The following is a 22,761-nucleotide window of genomic DNA, read 5'->3' on the forward strand; positions in this document are numbered from 1 at the left end:
AGGTCGAGTTGAGAATGGTGATGGGTCGCCAGTGCCGAATCTTATCCAAGAAGCCTCCCTCCTTAAGGAGAATAAGGTAGATCAACCCCTCACTCATGTTGTCGGGCATCTTTCTCGTGTGCAAAATGCATTGGTAGGCGCTACAAAGATCCGAATCAAGCATTTCCTAGTACTCCAAGAAGAAGCTGAGAGTCAAACCATCCTCCCCTAGACAACTACCTCGGAGGGGTGCCCTGAGGGTCTCATGGAGCTCCTCTGACTGGAGAGGAAGCTCTAGTCATGCATCTCCTCAGTAACAAGGCAAGGCATCTATGCCCAAACTTGCTCTCTGCATGCATCCTGACACTATGACTGTGGCTCAACTAATAGCAAATCACGATAAAAGTCAGTAGCAATTTCACGTATATCCTCAGGCTCTGAAGCAACTCACCCGTCACGTCTCCTCAACTGGTTGATATTGGTGCGCGCATGGTTGGGCCCCACCGTCTCAAAGAACTCCTCAGTAACTCTGTCGCCCACTTGGGTCCACTGAGGTGCCTGTCGATGAAAGGCAAACTCATGACTGACGCCGCTCCTCAATGCTAGTCAGCTCTTGTCGAGCTTGTTGTATGTGCTCCTCCAACCAAGGACTGTCTGGGTGGTGCTCTTGCATCCGCTTTGCAAGGAAGCAATGTCCTGTCAGAAAAGCTTCTCCTTCCTGGTTGTAGCTTAAGCAAGGTGCAGATTCTTGGAGGAAGAAGCGACTATCTCAGTAAGTCCAGAGGCCAATCTACCAGCAAGGGTGCCCTAAGTGTCCAAACTCTTTGTCCAAAGTGCCACCACCCGCTCTCTAAGCTATAGATTAAGCAAGATCCTCTCAAGGATGCGCAACATCGTACTCCCACTCCTCTGTCTGTCTGTCACGATAAGAATCACTTGCGCATGATCTAAAAATGTAGTCCCTGCCAGAATGCAAACAGATCCTCCCATGTCATAGATGTGATCACTGGCGTAGAAGGGATCTACGAGAGATTCACTCCTCTTACTCTGCGGTAAAACCGAGAGAAAGATAAGCTGTTTGGGGGCCACACAAAGCCTGCATGCTGCCAAACATCTAAAACCCTCAAGGTCATACATAAACCCTCCCACAACTCAGCCCCGTGCACAGTAGCATGGCTACCGCCAATCCTATCTGAGAGGTCCTCCAACATGTTGAGGTCTCCCCCGACACACGATTGCTTTACATGCGGCAAGGACTCTACAATATGTGACCAAAACTCAGCTCTGCACTTGCCACATTGGGCACATAAATGTTCAGGAAGCACATGAGGCAACCATGAACGTGCATAGCAATCCACTGGGCCTTGCCTGGCACAATAATACCTCTGCCCACAATGGCTTGCTGCCATGAGTCTGCAATAGTCGTACATACCCTCTCCCTGAATGCCTCCAAGCCCAAAAGCAGCTGATTAAAATGTCTCATAATGGACATGCAAAATCTGACCACATCGCTGAATGTAGCTCTCACAAAGATGGTGCTCGTGAAGCATAAGAAAATCAATCATACCACCCACAAGGCATCGTTGGTGGCTGAAGCTCCTGAAGTAAATGACCCCTTTGACGATGAAACTGGGGTCCACCTAATCCCTACAATCCTCATGGAGTCAATGAGAAAAAACCGATGCTGCAACAATAGCCAACCTTGCTATCTCTTGGATGGGGAGTAATGTGCATATGAGCGACCTTGAGATAGGTGTGACTGTAGAGTTTGTCCAACTGAGGCCTAGGAAGCCGTCCGTCGGGCTACATCCTTTGTCCAGGAGTCGTCATGTACATATACATAGCAAGGTGTACTCTTGCGTGTTAGCAAAAAAGTGTACCACAATGTGCCTACATCTTGTTGTACCCGGTGGTGTCATAGAGAACTTGGCCAACGTCCACAGAGTCAGTATCAATTCCGTCACCCCCAAGTCTCCCGTGTGATGAGAGAACTCAAGAGTCTGAGCTTGAAGCCTTTCCATCACCGAGTCCAGAGTCCACTTTGTGCGATCCCCGCCCCATAGTGGGAAGGAGAAACCAACTGTTGTGTCTAGGGCTTCTGTCCCTCTAGTTGCTAGAAACAATACATGGACTCTGAAGCAAGCCGCCTTAGAGTCGGGAGAGGAATCGTCGAGGAAGCGTGTTAAGTCGTAAGCAAAGAAGTCTCATTGACGATGGATGTCGAAACTTGTCAGCCCTCTAGGGATTGTTGCAAAAGGTGACATCTGCACTAACAAGGGCGTTTGCAGGAATGACTGCTCCTCTTTCGCCAGGCGGCTCGTGGCAAAAGCGTTGCCAAGAGACCTTCTAGCTATCGATGGTCCTATCCCCTAAGTCAACTGTGAGATAGGAGAGAGAGTGGATGACGGAGTAGGGGGGACTAGTGGATGGAATGGGAGGGGAGGGACAGTAACAGGGGGAATGGGGGGAGGTGGAGGCGGGGGGTAAGGGCGGTGGGCGAAGCTGGAGGAGGGGGGGTTGTCGATGGTGAAGCTGAGGTGGAAGGAGTGTCTGTGGGTTTGTTCTGTTGTAAGGGGTCGAAATGTTCCCTGTGGAAACCTACTGTTGCTAGCCAGGTGTAGGTCGATCACCAGGGGCACTGAATTGACGTGGTGGTCTCTAGCGACGTCAACCACAGACCTGTTGCTGGCCCTCCTATCCCCTAGTTTCAGAGGAAGAACTTGCTTGAGCTCCCCATGTCTTTGCATGTTGGGCCTGTCCAACCTTAGGAGACTGGGTCTTGGTCTGTGCCACGGGTCGGGGCCTCCTCCATGGGCCTATCTGTCGACAGATGAAGCATTGATTTAGGAGGCCCGAGTACTCCACATTCGGCGGAACCAACCACCACTCACCCGAGGTAGTAAAACAAGCTTCGGGAGGGTGTGGGTGTTTGGAACCAGAATGTGTTTTGTAGGTATGTTTGTTGCCTTGGTAGCGATAGAAGCTGTTGTGCGAGGTGTCTCCAAGACAATCCCAATCTCAGATCCTATCCTGGAAAGTAGCAGGATGTACTCTCTCGGTAGACCAGGGAAGTAGACTGAGATGGGTAGGTCTGCCTCCTTGACAAGAGCATTGGTAGTCGGATCGAAGTCATGGCGCCACTGTCGAAAATGAGCTTTGGTTGCTTGAAAAGCCAAGGGGCTCATTGCGATGACCTTGGACGCCACCTCGAAAGTCACAAACTCAATTTGACAATAGCCGCACACGAGAAGCTGAACATCGATGATCTTTCCCACCTCTGCTAAAAGGGGGACCTGAAGGAGATCACCAATCATTGAAATCAATATTAAAACCAGAGTCAAACAATTCCAACTGGCACCAAGACACGTTCAAAACAGATACCATCCATCTCAAAAAAATTCCAAACAAGATCTTTATGTTTGAGTTCTCAAACATAACTCAAACATAAAAAGCAATCTCGACATTAGTCGAGCTCAAAAAGACGATTGGCTTTCCATCGTGAAACCTGCACCAAGATTAGGGTTAGATTTCTTCCATAAGGTTGTAGTGGACCGGAATATGGTTCATAAGCTCTTAAACAATTGAAACAAGCCTCGACAGAAAATGTTCTTGTGGTGGTGATGGTAGTCCCAAGACATAGCAATCACACTGGACCTCCAAGGTTATCAGCTCGAGAAGAGACACTTGGTGAGAGGTTGAGAAATTTCAAGTTTTAATCTGCTAGGGTTTCTATGGCAAGCCTTTCAAGATATTCTACTCTGCCAGAAGTTGCAATCCGAAGGAAAAAGTTGTAACTTCGGGCAAAAATTTTCTTGAAAGCTTGCCAAGTGCTTGGAGTGTGTGGCTTGGTAGCTATAAACATCCACCACTGCATGACACTCTCTCTGAGAAAAAAACAGCGGCTTGCAAAATCTTTAATCCTTCTCTTGCAAGTGATCTTTATGGTTTATGCCATGTAAGACAGAGTGATGAAGATGGATCATGGGAGCGGACCCGATGCACGATGAAGTAAGGGTGGGAGTGGCTAATAAGTCCTGGGTCGGGGCACAAAGATACTCCTAGGGTTTAGGCTTCTCGGTCGGGATCTGCAAGCTGGCTCCGTTCTTCAGTGGCTTGCCACGTCAACAATTTGTGACATGGCAAGCCGTATCGACAACACATGGGGCACTTGCTTTTGGGCACCAAATGCTTTTAGAACTGCAGCTTTTCAGGTAATTACTTTTAAGTTTGGCCAAGGGCCTTTATAAGTGTGCCCAGGGCCTCACTTTTGCTCAATTTCGTGTGGAAGCGCTTGAAGGAGAACCCTCAGACGTTGTACCTTGAGAAGCATAATGATAAACAAATACCGAGGAGGAACTCCAGTCTTTGGGGCCAATGCATCTCGGTACAAAACTCTGTCGTGCCGTGTCGTCTCTCCTCTTCTCTCTCCCTCTATTTTCAATTCTGTTTAGTTGTTTTCAGTTTCTCTCACGTATGTTGTTGGAGATCTTTGGCTTGGAGTATCCAAGTCAATTACAGTGGTACCAGAGCTCAAACGATTCTTCTTCTAAGAAGGATCCGATCCCTTTTTCCGCAACACACACTTGACGAGATACATTTGGGATGACAGGCGGCCATTCACTCCCTTCTCACATCGGCCATGAAGCAAAAATCTAAGGTGAGTGCAAACAAGCGAAGACTACACTCCCAAGATGAGTTTGATAGTGCAGTGGAGCAGCAAGTCAACCAAGTCATGAAGTTTCTCGAAAGCTATCTCGGTTGGAGATTCACGTTTGAAGCAGCTAGCTGATTCAAGAAGCATGTACGCTTTGAGGATGATCTCACTTCATCTTCGTCTATAGATAGCTCTGCGAGTTCCTCTTTCTCTGACTCCAACGGGGAGGATGGGAGGCATCGGAAGCGCAGAAAGACTCAGAAAAGCAAGAAGAGCAAGAGGAACGGTCAAGACAAACGATCCGACAAGAGCACATCCTGAAAAAGATTTCAGAAACACCGAAAACATTCTGACAGTTTGATGAGGATACATCATTCAAGGACAATTCCGATTCGGAGGAGTCAATGTTTGGAGCAAGGCAGAGACAAGGTTACAGATTGAGTCAATTTGACCATCTTGAAGGATTTTAAAGAGGGTGGACAAGCACTTAAATTTGTTATTTGCAAGATCATCTTGGTATTAAGACGTTTGAGCAGTGGTTACTCTTAGCACCTCCAAACGACGTAGGTTGTGGTCTGGGGGGCGTTTGATTGTAAAAGGTCTCTTTATCTCTTGGCCCGAACCTTTTTAGGTTACGTGGGAGGAGTGATGAGGGAGTCGTTGAACAACTCATGGTCGGGACTTGGATGGTTATTTGCGGGGGGAGTGTTCATCGGAAGCTTTATGTTACTATGTCTTGTAACATGCATATGTGAGCATTTGTGTTGCATTGTGATGTGCCAACCACTGAATATTCCTTATTGGATGAGATTTTTCTGGGAAGCCAACGACCCAAGATATAGAGTTCCAATTTGGAATGAGACTCCTTATTGGATGAGATTTTTTCGGGAAGCCAACGACCCAGGATATCGAGAGTTCCAATCTGGAATGAGACTTCTTATTGGATGAGATTTTTCTGGGAAGCCAACGACCCAGGATATCAGGAGTTCCAATCTGGAATGAGACTCCTTATTAGAGGAAATTTTTTTGGGAAGCCAACGACCCAAGATATCAAGAGTTCCAATCTGAAATGAGACTCCTTATTGGATGAGATTTTTCTGGGAAGCCAACGACCCAAGATATCAAGAGTTCCAATCTAGAATGAGAAAACTAATTGTCCCTTGGAATGTCCCTTGGAATGTCCCTCGGAATGACCCTCTGAAATTTTTGAGCTAACTTGAGTTGTTTTGCAGATATGTTGTAATCGCGGATGATTACTTTCTTTCAAGAAGGGGGGGTGTCCCAAATTGCTGATGTGTCAAGCCACTGAAGAACGGAGCCAACCTGCAGATTCTGGCCGAGAAGCCTCAACCCTAGAAGCAACAGCAACAAAAGAAGTTTCGCCAACTTGCAAAGTTTGGCCAAGTGACCTATTTTTAAACAAGAGTTCACACCAACATAGGGAACCCCATTCGATGGGACCCAAGGGACCTAAAGCCCTTAAAATAAAACGAGACCACAGACACTCAGTCTCTTGCCTAAAAGGTGATGACATGGCAGCTGTACGGACGCTCGTGATTTACGTTGATGACATGGCAGGTTGTATGAACTTCCGTGAATTGCGCTAGTAGGTGCTGATGTAGCAATTGTACGGAATTCCCTGTTTTGCGCTGACAGCTTTTGGGGAAGATGTTTTTGGACCATATGCTTTTGAGTTTGAAGCTTTTCATGTAGCTGCTTTTCATAGGCCAAGGGTCTTTGAATATATGGCATGGGCTCAATCTTTGGGACGCTCCCACGTGGAAGAGTCTAGAGTACCGGCGTTGTACTGAGTTCAAGCATTATAAAGAAATACCGAAAGGGGTGCCAAGGTTTGGGGCCATGCTCTCTTGGGGTGGAATTCCGCCACTCCCCGTCTCGTGTGTTGTGCATCTCTTTCAGTTCAGTTGGTGCTAAAAGTCTGTTCAGTCTTTTCTTTTCCATTGGCATGTGGTGTCCGTCTCATGACATGTGACGTTAGCAATTGTCCGCAAAAAAACGTTGTAAATTGCGGGCGTCGATACAACTTGCCACATCATGAGGGCTACGCAATTTTAGGACCTTGCTTTTCTTTTAAAATGTTTTAGGCCCCTCGGCTAGGTTCCATAAGTTGGTATGGGTTAGGTTTTTAAACATAACCCCTTCCAGGCCACTTCGCCATAAATTGCAAGTTGGTAAAACTTCTTTCTCCTGTTTCGCGAGGGTTTTCGTCCCTTCTGTACGAGTTTTGTGTCCTTTAGGCCATGCCTCATCATCACTTTGTGACAACATTTGTGCAAAATGCAAGCACAGGTGATTTCTTTTAGAGAGAAACCCTTGCTTTGTAGCTAATGAGCATGGCCCGGAGCTGTTACAAACTTGAAATGTCACAAACTGATGACGTGGCAATGCCCTGGCACACACACACGGGTGATGTGGCAAACAGTAAGGATTCTCGACATTTACGTTGACAGGTTGACGCAACAGCTGTACGGAATCACGCGATATGTGTTGATTGCTGACGTGGCAGCGTACTGACAAGCTGAAGTTGCAATATACAGACGCCCGCTTTTTGCGTTGACATCAGTGCACGGAATTTTGCTTTTAGCGCTAGCAGCTTTTAGAACAAGTTTCTTTTGATTTTGAAAGCTTTTGGGGCTCTACTTTTAGCATCCCTTGTAACTCTTTATAAGTGACCCTAGGGGCTCACTCGGCCTACAGAGTATGAACTTCAAGAGATGCAATGTCGACAGCAGGTTGACGAGTGCACAAAGCATACGATTCAGTTTGCGAAAGATCCTCAGTTTGCAAAATCTTTGTCTCAACAATCCATCGTTGAAGTGCACACTCAGTTGCAGAAAGCCACTGAACCACCGATCAAACCGGTAATCAAGAAACCTCCTTCTCCGAGGATGTTTAAAGAACAAGAACTTCAAGAGGTGGTTCAGACCCAGATCAGTCAGCTTTTGGGCACGAAGAATAATTCGAAAAAGCAATTAAAAAAGCGCAAGAAGGGGACTAACTACCTTGGTCATTTGGGCCGTCAATCTTCTTTTGCATCTGCAAGAAAGCAAAAGAAGCGTGTATGCTTTGAAGGACTACCCAATTCTTCTTCTTCCTCTTCTTCCAACAGTTCTTCTACCTCTTCCGACTCGAGCGAGGAGGACAGAAAGGGCAAAACGAGAAGCAAAAAGCAAAGCTTCAAAAAGAGCAAGAAAAGGGCAAAGAAATTCAGATTCCGACCAGATATACGGAGGAGTCATCCTCTGACAGTTCAAACTCCAATGACCACATGTTTTATGAGAAGAAGAAGCACTTCTACAGAGCCAACCAATATGACTTCCTCGAAGACAAGAGCAAGAAAACAAAAGAATTTAAAGAAGGTGGACAATCAATAAAATTTGAATCCTTTTCTGGATTTTGAGATTCTCCGAGGGCTTTGGCCTTCATCCAACAGTTTGCCATAGCCTTCTCTGGAGGGCACTACTCAAAGCACTCCAAGATCAGGAGGGTTGCATCTTTTCTCAAAGGAAATGCTCAAACATGGTGGTCCACTCTTCTTCTGAGGAAAGAAGCTCCATTCAAGTGGTTGAATTTCAAACGGCTCTTTATTTCTTCTTCGTTGACCTGGGAGTACGAACGGGATGTAAGAACCGCTTGGAACCATCTTCGGATGGCCAAGGGAGATTCTTTGGTTGCTTATTGCGAGAGATTTTGGGACTCTTTTCTACCAACCTCTTCATTTAAGGTCACCTTTAAGGAACAGATTGAGCAGTTTTGCTGCAGACTCCTTACAGAGATCCGAGATTATTGCCTTGAACAAAAGTCTAAGTCTATTCAAGAATTAATGGGTCATGCAAAACGGGGTTTCTCGATACATTCAGGGAATTTGACTTACACCACTAATGAGATCTTGACTTACAGGACCAAACAAACCTCCAACAATGAAAGTAGAAAGAAAAAGAGTTCCCAAGAAAAGAAGGATACACGACCCCGACTGACTCTTCGAGAAAGGGCTAACTATCTCAAAGAGGGAAGTGTTTTGGTTGCGGGGAACAAGGGCACATCTTTGCAGAGTGCTCCAAAAAGGCACAACAAGCATAGGTTGAAGACAGGCTAGAGATTTCTAGAGCAGCCGAGGAACGTGGTAGAAAAGGCAAGATGAAAGCAGGACTGGTACCAGATTGCATGGGTACTAACCCAAGCCAGATAGATGAAAGTACAGAACTTTGCCGAGCTTGGGGCAAAGTGAAAGATCAAGAAGCCCTTATCTTTTTCGATGGAGGAGCCAAGGCCAACTTCATTTCACCTAAATTGGCGGCGCGGCTCGAGATTACACGCAAGATGGGACCATTAGCAGAGGCAGTTCTAGCGGCGCTCGGATGGGATATAGCCATTACGCCTGTCATTGGCAAACTTCGTTTGCATTGTCAGGGGTATTTAGGGCACGAGGACTTTACATCATGCCTTTGGAAGAGTGTGATGTCCTCCTAGGCAGGGTTGTTCTTGTCCGTCGTACGGCTCGTCCCGTCTCGTCCCGTTCGGTGTCGTCCCGTCCAGCATTCCCGTCCGTTCCGTCCGGCCAATTTTTAGTTTGTTTGACCGGCTTAAAAACGTTGACTGTGCTTTTGACTGCAAGGAATTTACGTGACTTTTTGGCATAGGATCCCTCCTAGGATCCCCCCCCTCACCTCCCACATGCCTTTAGCATTGCTTTGGATTCCATTAGCTCCTCTCTCTCCCTCTCCCTCTCACATTGCTTTGGATTCCATTAGCTCCTCTCTCTCCCTCTCCCTCTCTCTCATTGCTTTGGTCCTTTACCTTGGATTCCATTAGGGCCTAGGCTCCTCTCTCTCTCTCTCTCTCTTCCTCTCATCTAACTCTCTCTTGTGTTCAAGCCTCAAGGGAAAGTGTGTACACTCTAAATCTATATAAGGATGCCCTCTTTCTCTTCTTCTCCATTATGTTCCAACTCAATGCTCAAGCTCATGAGTCATTCTCAAGCTCTCAAGCTCTCCATTCCTCCATGAAGCATTCCGCCATAGCTCTCAAGCTCTCCATTCCTCCCTCATAGCTCTCTATGAAGCATTCCTCCACAGCTCTCAAGCTCTCCATTCCTCCCAAGCTCTAGCCTCTCCATTCCTCCCTCAAGCTCTCCATTCCTCCATGAAGCATTCCTCCATAACTCTAGGGTTAAGAATTGCGTGTTTTTATTTTTGAACGTACGTAACCATGTCGTACGACATAAAATTTTCTAGTTCGATGAGTACCGTACGTCTTCGTACGTGGACAAAACGTACGTGACCGTACGAGACCACCCTGCTCCTAGGAGTCCCTTGGTAGCGTAAGAACAACGCCGTGGTTGACTATCGAGCCAAGGAAGCAATTTTGACAAATGAAAAGGACCGAAAAATTGTGCTTGATGTAAAACTGAAGGGCGAGTCCATCCCTATTGTATCGGCTTCCGCCATTTCCAAATTAATAAAATCCAGTCTCTTTGTTTACTCGATCTATTTGAAAGAGTTGAATGATGAACACGGAACGAACATGTCTGAACGTGACAAAGAACGCCAAGATTTTCTCCACACAATGTTGATTGTTTCTTTGAAGGCTTGCAAGGTGAGTTACCCCCATCTCGTCCTGAGGATCACACTATTGATCTGATTCCTGGAAGCACATCATCGAACCGGCCACCTTATCGTGTTAGCCGAGCCCTGAATGAAGAGATCATGAACCAAGTGAAAGACCTTGAAAAGGGTCTTGTCCAACTGAGTACTTTACCCTATAGCTCTCCGGTGTTGATATTAAAGAAAGACGGTGGTGCATCCAAAGTGGGTCGACCATAGAAGATGGCATGGGCAGGTAGGTATGTGCAGGCTTGTAGCTGCATGGCAAAGAGCAGGAGCAGCTACAAAGATCCTGGGCAGACAGGTAGCAACAGATGTGTATGGCTAATGCGGTTTATAGGCCAAGAAGGGCTCCAGAAAGGTCTAATTTGGATGGCGGATGAAAGAGGTTTAAGGTGCAGTCTTTTTGCTTGGAAAGGTAGAGCTTGAGTTGCTGAAGGAGCAGGTCTAGACGGCTCATCAAACAGAGCTACAGAGCCCAAAATATTTGAGTTTGAAGGTTTAGGGCATTGCAAATTTGAGACGGGCAGGCATGATGGAGCCATTTGGTCGAAGCCGGTTTGAAGTTATAAATGCGTAGTGCTTGATTTGTGGAGCCTGGTGGTCTTTTCAGATTGGCAATCGGAGTCACGGATATGAAGATACAAGGCTTGGAAGTTTTGTCGGGGGTTGGGTCTGTGCCAATTTGACCGCATTGGAAGGTGTGCCACCATTCATTTTTTGGGCACTTGTCCAAATTCAAGAAGATAGAGCATACCGTGTGAAGTCAGCAGGAAGTCACGGCTTGTCAATCGGACTCCCGGTTGTTGAGTCACGACCTGGTAAAGTTGGATACACTTGGCGGTGAGGAGGTCATAGATGTTTTTTTCCATTTTCCACGGCCTCGGTTGGCAAGCTTGGAATTCTCGAAATTGATTTGAAGTCGGAAACGAGGAGCAATTGATTTGAAGTCGGAAACGAGGAGTTTTGGCGGTTCTTTACGGCTTGGTTATCAGAGCTTTGAGCAGACACCAGCAAGAGATCGAATGGGGGAGGAAAAATTGGGGTTTTTTTGGTTTCATTGGTGAAATGTTGGGAGTTTGGAGGCCAAGGCCCTTTCTAGCCGCCACGTGGCGATGACAAGAACCCACATGCGAGGACAAAGTAGAGGAAGCAAGGGTATGTAGGGCGCAGAGCGGAGCACTTGGGGAGTGTACAAGAGAGAAAGAAAGAGAGCTCTCTCTCGGCGACTATGGCGTGGCTACTCTAGCACTACGTGAGCTCTGCTCGCAGCATTGCTAGCGGCAGCTTTGCCCAGTTGGTGGCGCGGCAATGGCCAGCGACCGACGGCGGCGATGAAAGATGTTGACGTGGCAGGTTTGCTCCTTGGGCGCTTTTCTATGGAATCCGAAGGCCGTCCCCCCACCATTTCTTTTGAAGGAAAAAAGGGAGGGCACTAGCGACCTCGCTAGTCCCCCCTCCCTCTTTGAGGTGGTTGAGTAAGAGAGAGAAGGTGAAGTGCTTTTTCCCCAGGTGAACCAGTGAGAGAACTAGAGGCACTAAGGGGTCAATTTCAAGGCAAATCAATGCCAGCTCCAAGGCCAAGCTGGGCAGACAAAGCCAGACCAAGGAGGGTAAGGGGCGGTCAAAGCTAGTCAAAGGCCCATTGGAGGGGCAGATTCAAAGTTGAAAAGGGACAATAAAATATATATTAAAAAAATGTCTACGGGCGCTAGTGCACCCCCCTTCAAGAGAGCAGGTGAAGTCTCCAAGTTCGCAAAAGGAAACAAATCCCATGCAAACCTTCTAATTAGCAAAGGGACAAGTATCCGGTGCTCCCCAATTTACGAAATAAGGGTGAGCTCTCCTATAAATGTCAAAAGATGGCCCATTTTTGGGGCTTTTTTGCATAGTGAAAGCTTGTAGATACTCGGTGTGGAGTTGTTTTGTATTGAAGCTTGCCATTGGTGCTTTGGAATGTTTGTACTATCCCTCTCCTAAGTAATACTAAGCTGTTGTCCCACCTCTTGGTGTCGTCTCTCCCCTTCCCCTTCCATTTTTTTTTTCTCTGTGCATGTTGGTGCTTGCGAAGGTGTGTGCCCACAGATCGTTGTGTAAGGCAAAGAGGACAAGATTAGAGTGTTGTGTGAGTCGGAAGAGGTGAGTTGAGTAGTTGGGGTGCGTTCGGACTGAATAGTGGTTTTGCAGAGCAGGAAATATTGTTTTGTGTGCAAGGATTATTCCATGAGTGCAAATTGGTCGATTTGAAGGTGTTATCTGAGAGGTTAGGGGTGTTGTGGATACCTGAGCTATAGGGAAGCATTGTGTTGTGTGTTGGGTGTGTTCCCCATTCCCCCTCTCCAATGGATCTTGGAGAATGTGCATTGATTATAGAGCTCTCAATAAAATCACTATCAAAAATAGAATACCGATTCCAAGGATCGATGATATTCTTGACCGACTTAAAGGATCCTCTTGTTTCAACAGGATTGATTTGAAAAGCGGATATCATCAGATCAAAATCGCTCCGGGAGATGTCTACAAGACGGCCTTTTTTTGCACAAGTTTCGGTTTGTATGAATTTTTGGTGATGCCTTTTGGCCTTGCCAATGCTCCAACGACTTTCAACCGAATGATGAATAGAATTTTCCGAGAGCACTTTCTTTGATGATATTATAGTTTTCTCCAAGGATGAAGCAGAACATCTACACCGTCTGCTACAGTTCTTTCAGGCATTGTGTGATCACAAATTAGTTATCAATGTAAAAAAAAGTGATTTTTTCTTGCTAGAGATACACTTTCTGGGACACATCGTCACAGCGGCAGGAGTACAGATGGACCTGGCCAAGATTGAGACTATCCGCGATTGGCCAGATTTGAAGAATTAGAAGCTTCTTGAGCTTGTGTTCATACTACTGGCGGTTTATCCGAAAGTTTGCAGAGGTAGCTTCCCCTTTGCACATATTGACTTAGAAAGGAGTTCCTTTCTTGTGGGGATCGATAGAGGTGATTGCCTTTGAGACGCTTAAAGAAAAACTAACTACTGGACCAATGTTGACTTTGCCGGACTTGCAAAAGTCATTTAAAGTATATTGTGATGCTTGTGGTCGTAGTCTGGGAGAGTCTTAATACAAGAAGGCATGTGATTGCCTATGAAAGCCGATTGTTTTCAAGGCCAAAATTGACATCACAGATTTATGAGAGAGAGCTATTGGCAGTGATCCATGCTCTTACTCAATAATGGCGATATTACCTACTCGGAGTCGATTTCACGGTCTTTACTGATCATCAGAGTTTACGCTACTTGTCATAGAAGCAGCTTTCGAAAAAGTAGATGCGGTGGTCTAACATCTTGTCACATTTTCACTTTCAGATTGTCCATGTTCAGGGACATAAAACTTGGTCGCAGATGTATTGTCTCGGAAGACCCTAGTCTTGGCAATTTTTGCGATTCATCATAGAAGCTTCGAGGATATGGTTGATCAGTACGCCACATATCCGGATTTTTCAGATGTATTCACTCGAATACAGAATGGGGAGGTAGTAAGCGGATATTCCATACGGGATGCCTACTTGATGAAAAAAACGATGTTGTGCGTCACACAACCGTTGAGGGAAAAGGTTTTGACTGAGTGCCATTGTCCACCTTATACGGGTCACTGCGGCATCGACACCACCTTGAAAGGTGTAGAGCGTTACTTCTTTTGGCCGAGACTCAAGAAGGATGTGGACGTCTTACATCTCTGATTAGAAGACTCAATGGGAATTTTTTTTGCCTTTGGGTGAATTTACCTTCAATAACATGATTCACTCTTCAACGGGGAAGGCGCCATTTGAGACATTGAAGGTGCTCCAAAGGTTCTACCCTTAGCACGAAAGATAAGATTTTTGAAGCGGACGAGTATACGAGGGACTTGGACATTGCTTTTACCAAGGTCCAGGAGGCTTTAGCAAAATCTCAAGAAAAAGACATAAGAAAGCAGCAGATCGACATTGACGAGATTTGAAATTAAAGGAAGACGATTGGGTGCTCTTACGTTTTGAGAAGGCACGCCCAAGAAAACGAAAGGGAAAGGAGCGGCTTTTTCCAAAGCTTAGCATGAGATATTATGGCCCTTTCCATATAAAAGAAAAGATAAATGATGTCTCCTTTAGACTCAAACTGCCCGATACTTTGAAGATTCACAATGCATTCAATGAGTCTGTTGAAGCCTTTTAAAGGTGATGTGCCAATTGATGGGGAGCCTGATGAGCAACCCGAAGTGGAGGAAAGCGAGGAGACACTCGTTCCAGAACAAATTTCGGCACACAAGGACGGATAGATAAAAGGTAAAGTGATTAGGCGGTTCTTGGTTAAATTCAAGAACTATTGTGCATTGGATGCGAAGTGGATGTAGGAGGAGGACCTAGCAGATACTCCTCAGATTTTGGAACTTTACCTTGAAGTATTCGGTTTAGCATAGTCTACTCCGATAGAACCTTGAATTCGGCAAGGGTGAATCTAGTGCAGCAGGTTTACACAAGAGGGGAGTCACTCCGCTCCTTTGTCAACAGATTACCCCGATTTGTGAATAAGGTCACTGATGTTCCCTTTGGGTTTCAGGGATATCAATTGGCTGACCAGTATTCTGTTGTATGACTTTATGACACGGAATTCCTGAAAATGAATATGATTGATTTGTACTCTCTCATTTGAATTGTTTGAGTTCAGGAATTGAAAGATGAAATGAGTGTAGCATTTCGGTCTCATAAATCTCTATAGACATGATTGCAACAAGGATTAGTTAATCGCGGATCAGTGAGGTCTGGAATGGATCTAGATGCGATTACTAAATATGTTGTTCATGGTCATGGTTTGAGATTTAAAATGATTTTTTCTGTGATTTTTCATGTGATGTATTGTGATGTTGAGTGATGTCCTGTGATGTGACTGTCGTTTAAAGTTTTGTACAAGTGCTAGATGTGTTGTGTCTAGTGCGTCGGTACTAACCGTCAGTGTCTACTAAGATAGTTTATGGCCTCTGTATGTTTTGCAGGCGTAATCGAGGGTGATTACAATTCTTTCAAGAGAAGGGTATGTCACACACTGATAACGTGGGAGTGTCCAGACACACACACGCGGGTGACGTGGCAGACCGTATGGATTCCCGGTATTTACGTTGACAGGTTGACGCAACAGCTGTACGGAATCTCGCGATACGCACTGATTGTTGACGTGACAGCGTATGAACATGCTAACATGGCACTGTACAGACGCTCGTTTTTTGCGCTGACAGCAGTGTACTGGATTCCGCTTTTAGCACTGACAGCTTTTAGGACAAGTTGCTTTTGATTTTGAAAGCTTTTGGGGCTTTGCTTTTAGCATCCCTTGTAACTCTTTATAAGTGACCCTAGGGGCTCACTCTGCAGAGCATCTGGACGCAGAATTTGATAGCGAGCACTTGCAGGCCGGTTGTACTTTGCTCAAAGATTAATATAAAGGAAATATCGAAAGGGTTGTCAGTCTTTGGGGCTAGTATCTCTTGGCATGGAACTACGTTGAGCCGTGTCGACTCTCTCTTTTGATCTGTGAATTATTTTGAAGTGAATCTCTGTTGTGTCACGGTAGAATCTTGACTTGGGGTGTCCAAGTTTGTTACATTGACACCCCAAGTCAGGAATTGGGCACGACACACGAGAGAATTACTTAAAATACTTCACAATTTTATCACACTTTTAAAACAGTCGACACGGCTGACGTAGTTCCGTGTCCAGAGGTATTGGCCCCAAAATCTGGCGCCCCTTTCAGTATCCGTTTTTATATAAATGCTTGAGCAAAGTTACAACTCTCGTGGTCCCTCTTTGCTGAGAAGCTCGTTAGCTAACTGAGGGAAAGGGTGACCTAGGGTTCATATTTAAAGGCCCTTGCCTCAAAATAAAAAGCAATTACATGGAAAGGTGCCAACTCAAAAGCTGTTCGCCTAAAAAGCAGCCAACGAAAATCACGGAAATTCGTACAGCTTGCCACGTTGTATGTCAACGCAAAACGTGGAGATTTGTACTGTTGCTACATCAGCATGTCAACGCAATTTGCAGAAATCGGTACTGCTATCCACGTCAGCATCCTGTCTCGGGTGGTCATGCCACTTCATCATTTTGTGACATACTCCGCTCTTGAAAGAATTGTAATCGCCCTCGATTATGCTGCAAAATCAGACACTAAACCATAAACCAATTCAATAGACATTGACTCTTAAGTACCGACACACCAGACAACACAAATCTAGCACTTGTACAAAGACGACAGTCACTTCACATTCAAATCATATAAGAGAGTCCATCCAGATCTAAGACCATGATTCCTTGCAACGTATTTAGCTATCGCATCTAGATCCACACCGGACCTCACTGATGTCGGATTAACTAATTCTTATTGTGATCATGTCCATAGATTTCTCAAGACCGAAATGTTGCGATCATTTCGTCAATCCTTCCATCTTTCAATCCTGCACTCAAACACAATCACATGTGTGAGTAATCAAAAATCAGATTCATTTTGAGGAATTCAAGTTCATCAATCAAACAGAGCGTTTCAATCATTCAGTCTAGTAATATTTTTGCTGTGTAGCCATCTCATCCCTTGGGAACTCTTGATGCGCTCACCACCGTTTCATTCAATCATTCATTATCAATCATCATCATCATTCAAAATTCATGATTCTTATCTCGAATCGTAGTCGGGTTCATTCTGGAGTTGTCATTGCTCCCAATTGCATTCATATGCAAATTCGTCACGATCTTATTCTCGATTTCACATGTTATCTGTTCACAAATAGCAAGACCTTTCAAACACATCAATTTCATACATAAATCAAAGTCATCTTCGGAAATTCCTATTTCAAAATGGTTCATTTATAAAGTCATAAAACAAATTACTATCAGCTCATCAGTATCTTTTTTCAATTTCTATCTAGTATCTATTCTGGAGCGAGTATCTCCTCGTCGAGTTCTATTTCAGTCTGTCAGTCGTTCTCATTCTTGTGCCTTTTTGGAACACCGTGTAGATATATGTCCTGTTCCCCACAGTCAAAGCATTTTCCCGTCTTGAGGTATTCATCTTTCTGTTCCTCTATTAGTCGGGGACGTGCATCTTGCGTTCCTCTTCTTCTGTCATCACTTGTCGAAGGTTGATCTGTTGGATGAGTAAAGTTACCTAAATGCGTAGCAAACCCTTGCTTAGTATGTCCCATCAACTGTTGTATGGACTAAATTTTTGTAAAACGTAGTGATCTCGTATCTCTTTAGGCAGTTCACAATAAAATCGCTCGATTTGCTGCTTAAAACTGATCTTTTTAAAGGATGAGGCAAGTAGAAAAACATCCCAAAATCTCTCGCAATAAGTATCGAGAGTATCTGCCTTGGCCATCCGAAGATGATTCCAAGCGGTAATCACGTCACGTATGTACTCTTGAGTGAGCTACGAGGATCATAATAAAAAGTTTCTTGAACTTAAGCCACAGGGAACGTATTACCTTGGTTATTTGGGTCGACAGTTTTTGTTTGCAAATGCACGAAAAGCGAAGAAGCACGTATGCTTCGAGGGAGTGTCCAGTTCATCCTCAACCTCTTCTGAGAGTTTCGACAGCTCTTCCTCTTCTGATTCCAGCGATGAGAACAAAAAGGGCAAGAAACGACAAAAGAACCAAAGACATGGAAAGAACAAGAAGAAGGTCAAGAAAAGAAAATCCCACCGCAGATCTCAGAAATTTTCTAATAGTTCTGAGGAGGATTCATTGTCTTCTAAGAGCTCGGACTTTGATGACCATATGTTTTATTCTAAGAGGAAGCACTTTATAGAGCCAATCATTACAAATTTCTCGAAGATAAGAGCAAGAAGACCAAAGAATTCAAGGAGGGTGGACAAGTGATAAAATTTGGTATCTTTTTAGGTTTTCGAGATGCGCACAAGGCCCTCGCTTTTATTCAACAGTTTGTCATAGCCTTTTCTGGAGGGCGCTATTCAAAGCACTCCAAGATTAGAAGGGCAGCCTCCTATTTGAAAGGAAATGCACGAACATGGTGGTCCACTCTCCCGTTACGAAAAGAAGCACCGACATGCCTATGTGAGGCGTATCTTACAAATTGATGCATTCCACGAGAACCCATCCCATATAGACAACTCAAAAATACATACACCTTTATTTAGTTCTAGACACCTTCCTCTTGACAATTTTTGCATGTTCGGAAACAATTTTTAGGGAAAACTACCAATATACTCCTGAAATTTGTCGAAATCCCCAAAATACTCCTCAAATTTCAAAAATTCCCAAGATACCCCTCATATTTTACCCAGTTTCCAAAACAACCGTCAATTTCTCCAAAACTCCCAAAATACCCCTCAGTAACCTCACAAACATAGCTAAAGACAGCTTTTTTTGCAACTCTTTATAGAAAGATTGGTTCAATAGAAGATGACAAAAGTATGTTTTTGAATGGTATTGTGGGCTCTTAAGATGAAAATGTTCATTATTTTTAGACACAGATGTGGCTACTTGTGAGCTCATTGGTGAATTGTTTTGTCTAGGAAACTTAGAGATAGAACTTTGTTGTCATAAAGATTAGAGTATGCAAAAATCGGGGCAAATCCATCCTAAATTGATAGAAGGGTATATCAAGAATTTTTGAAATTTGAGGGGTATTTTGGGAATTTCCACAAATTACGGGGGTATTTTGGTAATTTTCCCTAATTTTTATGATGAAGAGCTGATTTGAGATCCTTAAAATATCTAGGTTAGGTCTTTGGAGATGTTTGTTCCCAATTGTGAGGATAAGGTGAATATGCATGATGGTAAAAGTTAGCTGTATGGGCTTGTGATCGTGTCTTTGAAACTTTTTGGTCAAATGCAAACAGGTTCCTTTCTACTACCTGTGCTCTCCCTCACCCAACCCTCTTACACACTCTTAGAGTTTGCTGTTATTCTATCTTAGGCAGAGACCTAAATTTTCAAATGAGTTTACTTTGTAATTGATGCATGCTGTTTCAAAACCTTCAGATTGCTTAGGGCGCGGTAAAGTTGCATATAATTCCTCAAAACAGGTGCGCCTCATGAAAAGTGGAAGAGGTTCTTCAGGTACCAGGTAAGGCTGTTGGTTCAAACTCATGCAAAGGCTTGCCACTTCTGTATTTCAATACTTCGTTGAGAAATTCTTATTTACTAGTTTCGTTTGCTAAAGATTTCTCAGTGTTGTTGCATTTGTATTTTAGCTGCAACAGTCCTGAGAGCTCTCAAACGTGGATGAGGTGCAGGCAATGTTATGGACAAGGTGCCTTACTCCATAAAAAGGTCCTCAGTGTGAATTGGTGAGGCATATAGGGCTATTAAAACATCACAAAATGGCCTTTTGGAGAATGTCTTTCATTCCCCAAAAGTACTTACAACTCAACATGCTCGGCGTAATATGTTCTGCGCTTTCTGCATGCAGGAGGACCATCTTGGTGAAACGTGTTTGTGCAACTAAAAGCGCAAAGTCTGTGCCTGATGAAGTGTTCCATAAGGCGAGGGGAGTGAGGCTGTATAAAAGCCAGAGTTATCAGTGTGAACCTGCTTGCCTCTCTGATGGTTTGAGTAAGTTTTCAGAGTCCGTCATTTCGGAACGTGCTTTCATTCCAGAGTCTGCCCGGGTAATCTGTGAAAGGCACGAAATAAGCTTGATACCTGTCACAAGAGTGGTCATGGCCAACAAAAAGAAGTCGTTTAAGTTCTACATTTTGGGCCTCAGCAAAGAGATCTATGCAGAGGAGTATCCTGTGAGTCTTTTCTCTCTTTGTGGAATCTGCAATATTTGCTGAATTGAAAGAAGCAGAATGTTGCCAGTGCTCTAGTGTATAATACCAAATTAATGAAATGCTCTTGTATGCCCATATAGTCTTAAGCTTATATATGTAGCCCAGAGCTTCCTTGAGGAAGTGTATAATCATCCTTCAATTTCAGTTTTCAATCAGAAGAGCCCAACCTTGAGAATGCTTCTTGAACACCAGATATCTGTCAGAATAGTAGGTGATGTGTGACACCTTCGCAAGGATTTTCCATTGTGAATAGGAAGATTACAGTTGTATGCATAGAAAGCATTAAACTGCGAGCTCTTTGCTAATTACTGCGCTTTGTGAAGGCTTAGACTGCCTGATAAAAAGCAGGCAGGCACATGCATGCTTGGGCATAGGCTTGAGCTTTGTACGAGTAGTGAAGTTACATCCAAGTATGGGGTTGTGAGTCTGGTTCTACTAAGCTCTACATGGGTTTGCTAGCTTCAATTCTCTCTTTCCCATGTGCATGTCAAGAAAGGGAAGGACTTGTCTAATGAGGTAGTTGCTGGATACCGGCCATCTGTGTTTGCAGGGGCTCAATGGCTGCCTTTGTACTGTTGCATCGCATCCCAAAGGAGATCTGTGAAGCTAACTGTGTTCTTTGTGATCAAATTGTTTTGTCTTGCTTGGCAGATTGTACATCTTTCAGTGGAGATTATGCTGCTTGTTCGTTCACAAAGTATGTGAAAATTAGGCTGCCAGTAACAAACTCTAGTGGGAAACTAGGGAGTGCATGGCAAATAAATGAGCAATGATGCATTGTGAGATGCAAAGTACGGAATGTAGTACTTGTTCAAAATCAACCAACAAGCCAGACAAACAGGCTTCCCTACCTCTCTTGAGCACCTTCATATAGTGGGAGAGGTTGGCACAATACAGAGTAAACTCCATCTATGTTTTGTTCTACAGCTCTTTTGAAGTATTTTTAAAGGTTTATACAGTATCTAAGAGACTCCATCTCCATTCATGATTTGCTATATAGCTCAAAACACTTAAAATAATTTCTTTTTCCTAGTTTTGATAGTGTGTTTATAAAAGCAAGAACATTCTTGTATTCTCCTCATGCATCATCATTCAAGGAGATGAACATTCTTTTGACATTATCAAGATGCTATTCTCTTTCATCTGGAAGTGCTTCTCACTAGGAACCACGAGATCACCACATACAAGGGGCAATGAGTAGCTCCCATGAAGAGAAGTAATAACCAAGACTTAAGTTTTCCCTCATTTGTAAATCTCATGTAGGAGAATGGTGGTGGACTATGCTCTACCCAATGTCCTTGTGCTTCACCTTCCATTTCAAACATTTTAGTGCCACTACTCATTATGCTAGATGTAATGTTCAGGCTGAGAGTAACAACAAAATGTTGAGAAAATGCTAAAGCACATGCTCACCAGTCTGACATGCACCAAAGGGCCTTTTGGGATACCTATTTGCAAGTTGCAAGATGGGCATTTCGGATAATCAAGGTTAGTCTCCATTCGGGTGAGTATATGGCCAGGAAGCTAATGCACTACTTGAATTCCATGTCTCAAGTCTCAAGGCAACTATTGAACATGACTTGAAAAGCGCCCACACCGTCCCTAGAGGGGATAGAGTGCGTAGCTTAAGAGGAGGTAAGCCAATACGTTTTGTGGTGCCAAAAAATGAAGTAAAGGAGAGTGAAGGAGTATCATGATCACGGACTCAAGCAGGAATTTGAGAAAGGAGATCTAATGTCGTGGTACTTGGGAAAGATCAAGAATAAGCATCTAAATTTGACAATTGAATGTCCACGGACATGTAAGGTTCACCAAAAATTTGGTGATGGTTCAATACAAATTTAGGACCAGATGAGCTAGGAACTCACTCTAGTGAATGTTTACAAGTTAAAAATCTATGAACCACTAGTCGAACATTCAAAATTATAGGCATTTTAGCTAGCATCACAACATGATCATGTTGATAGGATGAACATCAAAGTGGTTGCTTTGGCGGCGAGAATAGAAGATCCCATATTGGTACCCAAATTTGATAGTCAAATGATGGCCACATCACTGTTCATATCAACATCAAGAAGAGGACTAGTGTCTATTCATTATCCTTTAACTTCTATTTCTTTTGAGTGTGATATTGATGGAGCAAAAAACACCTTATACACTCACACCTTAATACAAGAAACTCCCTTACTTAGGTCATTAGGAAAAACATCCTTGAACTCATTGATGGAGCAAAAAACAACGTGTACACACACACCTTAACACAAAGGAACTCCCTTACTTGGATCATCAAGAAAAACATGCTTGAATTCATCAAGAAGCTTTTCCACAAATACTTGATTTTTCCCTTTTTTTTTCACGTTCAACTTTTAATTCATTTGCAAAAAATATAAAGGTCTCATACCCTTGTTTAACTCCTTTTATTAGCTTCATGGTCAAAATCAGAATAGACTTGGAATCCCTCGTACCCTTTTCCCTCAATTCCTTGCACACACCCATTGAAGCCTCATAACTTCCATAGACTCTCCCAAGTGCTAAAGTGAAGAGAAGAAACAAGGAAGCAAACGAGTTGAGATTGCACTAGACCACCTTGTAGAAACCCTTGTATCTCTTTTCAAATGAGCAAACATGCAAAATTTTTATGAACCAAGAATCCTCTAGCTTGAGCCACCATGCCACTGCTGTCGATGTGGCAAAAACAA

The 22,761-nt window shown here is 44.1% G+C and overlaps 1 protein-coding gene across 4 annotated transcripts in view; it reads left to right on the forward strand.

Annotated features, from left to right (window-relative positions):
• Nucleotides 1-20,527, forward strand: part of LOC147435146 (uncharacterized) — a 36,304-nt gene extending 15,777 nt beyond the window's left edge. For 3 of the 4 annotated variants that reach the window (XM_086488254.1, XM_086488256.1, XM_086488257.1), the window contains 3 exons: nucleotides 19,269-19,353; nucleotides 19,481-19,576; nucleotides 19,699-20,527. In XM_086488254.1, the coding sequence (XP_086344380.1) occupies nucleotides 19,269-19,353; nucleotides 19,481-19,576; nucleotides 19,699-20,065 (548 nt within the window). In that variant the 3' untranslated portion in view covers nucleotides 20,066-20,527. The remainder of the gene's footprint in view (nucleotides 1-19,268; nucleotides 19,354-19,480; nucleotides 19,577-19,698) is intronic. The other variant, XM_086488255.1, reaches the window with a different exon arrangement.
• Nucleotides 20,528-22,761: the final 2,234 nt, after the last annotated feature.

This window comes from Adiantum capillus-veneris, chromosome 18, assembly GCF_014529385.1.
Source record: "Adiantum capillus-veneris isolate H3 chromosome 18, ASM1452938v2, whole genome shotgun sequence".
Classification (NCBI taxonomy): Eukaryota; Viridiplantae; Streptophyta; class Polypodiopsida; order Polypodiales; family Pteridaceae; genus Adiantum; species Adiantum capillus-veneris.